Source organism: Mus caroli, chromosome 5, assembly GCF_900094665.2.
Source record: "Mus caroli chromosome 5, CAROLI_EIJ_v1.1, whole genome shotgun sequence".
Classification (NCBI taxonomy): domain Eukaryota; kingdom Metazoa; phylum Chordata; class Mammalia; order Rodentia; family Muridae; genus Mus; species Mus caroli.
The window spans coordinates 116,711,809-116,717,038 of NC_034574.1; the positions used below are offsets into that span (position 1 = coordinate 116,711,809).

The following is a 5,230-nucleotide window of genomic DNA, read 5'->3' on the forward strand; positions in this document are numbered from 1 at the left end:
AAAAAAAAAAAAAAAAAAAAAAAAAAAAAAAAAATCAAATGTCTTAAATATAAAGATGAATTTGAAAAGATTAAAGCACAAATGAATGTAGCACAGGAAGTCTATGCACATTACCCAGGGCCACACATGCACACAGCCTTAGCCCCGTGATACCCTGCGTATGGAAGATTTACCATTGGGCATTCCTTCATCTGATGCTCTTCAGAACCACAGTTGAAGCAGTGAGGCTTTGGCCTATTAGGTCAGAACACAAAACAGAACAGAAATCCAAAGATTTTCACGATGTAAATGACAACAGACAAGCAAATCAGTACACCCTAGATGCCAGTGGAGCGCCAGAGACAGCAGAAGGCGAGGTGCCCTGCACCTGCAATGGCTGAGCACAGTGATGTCTTGTACTCAGTTACGTAAGCAGCACTTGAAGTCTTTTAGCCAAGAGCCAGCCTGCTCCAGCTCAGTGTGTTCCCTCTCAGCTTTGTTCAGTGATTAATGACAGAAGAACCAAAGCGAAGGAGCATCCTCTCCTTCAGTTAATGGGAAGAAGGCAATGGTTCTAAGACCGTAACCACACCGATAGCAATAATGACTTCATTCCACCCTCCCAGGCACTGGGCCTGAATTCCAACAGACGGATGATCAAACATTTAACACAATGTCCAGATATCAGGATTCTAGTTCAATGTGAAATTTATATCAAACCAGCAACAAAGAATATTAACGTTTAAGAGCTGCTAAAGAGATTACGGTTCTGGTCTTGGAAAACAAAGTAAAACAAGACAAGGCCCCACACGAACCTTTTTGCCTTCACTTGCATCTCCTGCCCTTCTAGAGGAACAATGTGGCTGAAGACTTGCTGGTACCTTAGTGAGTTCTATTAAGGAACAGTTATCACAGCTGCAAAATTTGGTAAGTTTTTTTTTAAAGGTGAACTTAGTGGCAAGATGTATAAAAGATCTTCATTCACTATGTAGGATACTTGGGTATTTCCCATCCTTCCGTAAGCTGAGGGTTCTCATTTAGTAGCGGTTGCCCCAATTTATCAAGGCAAAAATTAGTAAAATACAGGACACTTCCTACAACCTGCAGAAAACAAGTCAAAAAATATCGCTATTTAAGCAGAAAAAAAAAGACATTAAGTAACGTAAGTCTATGATAATTTAAGTTTTTGATTACCCATTAAGTGTGACTCCAGATGAGGCTGTGAGAAACAGAGCCCTAAACATTAGGTGGACCTCCTCTGATGTGCAGGTAAATGACACCCGAGGGGCCCAGTGCCATTAGTGCCACAGCTCGTGCTGCTCACACCCAAGCCTGACACAGGCCCTCACATGTCTGCAGGCAGACCGTCACAGCTGCAATTATTGTTTCTAGTTCCTTGGTAAACATTTACTTGGTCTACTACCAAGTTTTTGTAGCCATTTCATACAGACAGGTTTGAGAACATAATACAATGAATATGCATGCACCCCGTATCTGACTGAATAAGTACGGTCTGAAATTTTTCTATGCATGACTCTCCTCACACACACACACACACACACACACACACACACACCCCTTAATCATTTAAGTCAGTTGCAGACAGTGACCCTCAAACCGCGTCAGTACAAACCAAGAACACTTCGCTATGCACCGACTCTGACTCCCTGGTGCCTATCACTCGGACCAACTCTACATTCAAGCTTCTTTAACTCCAAAACACTTTTGAGTGTCGCCCCCAATTTAGGATTTGATTAAGGTTCATATGTTGTACTTGGATGTCTATTTTTTTGTCTCTACTATCTAGAACACAGCTCGCCCACTCGTAAATGACCCTGCCAGTCTCTCCAGGCCATTCCCAGCGATGCTTCATTCCAATCGCTACACTAGCTGCCCGAGGAAGAAGCTAAGTGAGACTCCGCAGCTGAATCCTCAGGGCATCTGTCCTCTTCATCTCTCAACCTAGCAGCAAGTCCTACACAGTTCCATCTTTATGGGGCCTCCAGGATGCTCTTCTGAGGCCTGCTTACAGATGGAACCTTCTCTCCACCTTCTCTACGGATTAGCACGACACTAGCATAGCTGGGCCTTCTCTCCACTCTCCCTTCGTACCTGACTCACCCACACCTAGGGTATGAGCTATAACTTCTATGCTGTTGGCCCCACAAAGAAAAGTTCTGGGGGCTGGTGAGACGGCTCAGTGGGTAAGAGCACCCGACTGCTCTTCTGAAGGTCCAGAGTTCAGATCCCAGCAACCACATGGTGGCTCACAACCATCCGTAATGAGACCTGACGCCCTCTTCTGGTGTGTCTGAAGACAGCTACAGTGTACTTACTCATAATAATAAATAAATCTTTAAAAAAAAAAAAAAAAAAAAAGAAAAGTTCTGGTCCCTGAGCTCCAGTTTTGGATATCCAAAGGCTTACATAACACCTCTTTCTAGATATGTAAGGTGCCTCAAACTCACCTATTTAAAATGGCACAGGAAGCCGGGTATGGTGACACCTGCCTGAAATCCCAACACTTGAGAGGCTGAGACAGGAGGACCACAGTTTGAGGCCAGCTTGGGATACACAGCAAGACTCTGTCTTTAAAACAACAACAACAAAACACAATAGATAAGTAAATTAAAAACAAAAACAAAACCAGCATCCCGTTCCCCTCCATGCCCGCCCCTCCCCCACTCTCCTTGGCCAAGGCCCGAGCTCTTCTGACTATTCTTTCTGGGGTTAAGTTAAAGGACATCTACATCTAATTCATGAATGCATCAGATTAGCCTTACTGCAAGTATATCCAGGTCTCAGCCATAACTCACCATCACTACCACGCTGGTCTGTTACTGCTTTCTCTTGTCTGAGGTTAATATACCGGCTTTCTAACTGACTACAGACCCTCCCAGGGGATAACTACTTTCCAGAAAGAACCTGGTGCTTTCAGCATGTCAAGTTTTTTATTTATGACCCTTAAATGGCGTTTAGACTATAATCTGAAGTTTTCGTCAGGATGTAGATCAATTGCTCTGTTACCTACTGGTGGGTCTCTGAGCTTTCAATGTGTTTCCTTCTTAGTAAAATGTCAACAACAGTGCCTCTGTAAGTATGATCTGAGCAGCTCCCAGGTGATAGCCCAATTCTTGTTGTACAGAAAGCCATCTGAATACTGGCTGTTGGTATCTGCTTCCCTTTCCTATTTATTGAGCCCTCTTTGCTCAGAATACACCCCCACATTCTCCCACAATTCATCCAGATCATGGCCCACACAGGCAGTCACCAAACAACTCACTATACACCACAGGCACCCGGTTCCATGTCACTCTCCTCCTGCCACCCTAATTGTTCTGGGTATTGAATTTAGGGTGAGTAAGTGCTCCACCGCTGAACTTACATCTTTCCTTATTTTGAGACAGAATTTCTGGATAAGGCTACCCATGAATCACCCTGTAGCTCAGGCAGGCCTTAAACCTTCCTGTCTTAGCCTCCCATGCAGCTAGTGCCTCATGTGCACTGTGCACAGACACAAACTCCCACTTTCTCTCTCTTCTGTCTCCACTGGAGACCTGAAGCCAGGGCCTCATGTGACAGGCAAACACACAGTGGCCCACATCCCAACCTTACTGCTCTTAGCAGCTCAGCCTTCACTCACTGAATTGCTCACTGCAGTGGAGTTGGCCCTGACCCTGTCTTCTCTCTCTTTTTTTTTTTTTTTTAAAGATTTATTTATTTTTTACATGTAATACACTGTAGCTGTCTTCAGAAGCACCAGAAGAGGGCATCAGATCTCATTATGGGTGGTTGTGATTTGAACTTCCGACCTTCAGAAGAGCAGTCGGGTGCTCTTACCCACTGAGCCATCTCACCAGCCCGACCCTGTCTTCTCATTGCTGTCTCTTAAACCTCTCTGCTCCCCGGGCGTGGTGGCACACACCTTTAATCCCAGCACTCTGGAGGCAGAGGCAGGTGGATTGCTGAGTTCGAGGCAGCCTGGTCTACAAAGCGAGTTCCAGGACAGCCAAGGCTACACAAAGAAACCCATCTCAAAAAGACAAAACAAAACAAACTTCTTAAAACTAAATGTGGTAAATTCAGCATCTCAAAGGCCAAGTCAGAACTGCTATGAGTCTGAAGATAGCGTGGACTACAGAGTGAGTCCCTGTCTCATGAAATAAGTAATTTGCACTGTTGAGGTGGCTCAGATGCTAAGCACAACATCAGGACCCACGGGGTAGGAGGATGAGCACTAACTCCAGCAAAGTCCTCCAACCTTCACATGTATGCACACAGATTAAACAGAAAAAAAAAAAATCATAAACAAAGAATAAGAAAGAGAAAACTTTAAAATATTCTTGATAGCACCCCTAATTTTAATTTTCTTCAAATAATATGAACTCATTTTCTTCTCTTGCAAATTTGATTTTTTTTTTTTTCTCCTAGAAAAGGTTTCTTCAGGCTGGCGAGAAGGCTCAATGGTTAAGAGCACCGACTGTTCTTCTGAAGGTCCTGAGTTCAAATCCCAGCAACCACATGGTGGCTCACAACCATCCCCATCCGTAACAAGATCTGGCGCCCTCTTCTGGAGTGTCTGAAGATAGCTACAGTGTACTTACATATAATAAATAAATAGGGCTGGTGAGATGGCTCAGTGGGTAAGAGCACCCGACTGCTTTTCCGAAGGTCTGAAGTTCAAATCCCAGCAACCAGATGGTGGCTCATAACCACCTGTAATGAGATCTGACTCCCTCTTCTGGAGTGTCTGAAGACAGCCACAGTGAACTTACATATAATCAATAAATAAATCTTTAAAAATAAATAAATAAATAAACAAACAAACAAATAAATAAATATTAAGAGAAAAAAAGAAAGAAAGGAATGAAGGAAATGTTTCTTCATGTAGCCCTGGCTGTGCTTGAAGTAAGAGTTGCACTGCCTTTGCCTCCTAAGTCCTGGTATTAAAGATATGCACCACTACTGCCTGGTGCAAATTTCTGATTCTTTTAAAGAATCACTTTGTTTTTAATTGTGTGTGTGTGTGTGTGTATCTATGGGTATGTGGCATGAGTGCCAGTCTTTGGGTACGCCAAAGGCGCTGAAGTCCCTGAGGCTGGAGTTCTATGTGGTTGGAAGGTGCCCAGTGTTAAGCGCAGGGAATCAAACTCAGATCTTCTACACCAGTGGCACATGCTCACCTGCTAAGCTCTCTCTCTTCTACACCAGTGGCACATGCTCACCTGCTAAGCTCTCTCTCTTCTACACC

The 5,230-nt window shown here is 44.0% G+C and overlaps 1 protein-coding gene across 3 annotated transcripts in view; it reads right to left on the reverse strand.

Moving 5' to 3' along the window:
- Positions 1-5,230, reverse strand: part of Zcchc8 (zinc finger CCHC-type containing 8) — a 23,143-nt gene that overhangs the window by 8,833 nt on the left and 9,080 nt on the right. For 2 of the 3 annotated variants that reach the window (XM_021163696.2, XM_029477664.1), the window contains 3 exons: positions 977-1,080; positions 795-860; positions 174-234 (listed from right to left, as the gene is read on the reverse strand). In XM_021163696.2, coding sequence (XP_021019355.1) covers positions 174-234; positions 795-860; positions 977-1,080 — 231 coding nt within the window. The remainder of the gene's footprint in view (positions 1-173; positions 235-794; positions 861-976; positions 1,081-5,230) is intronic. The other variant, XM_029477665.1, reaches the window with a different exon arrangement.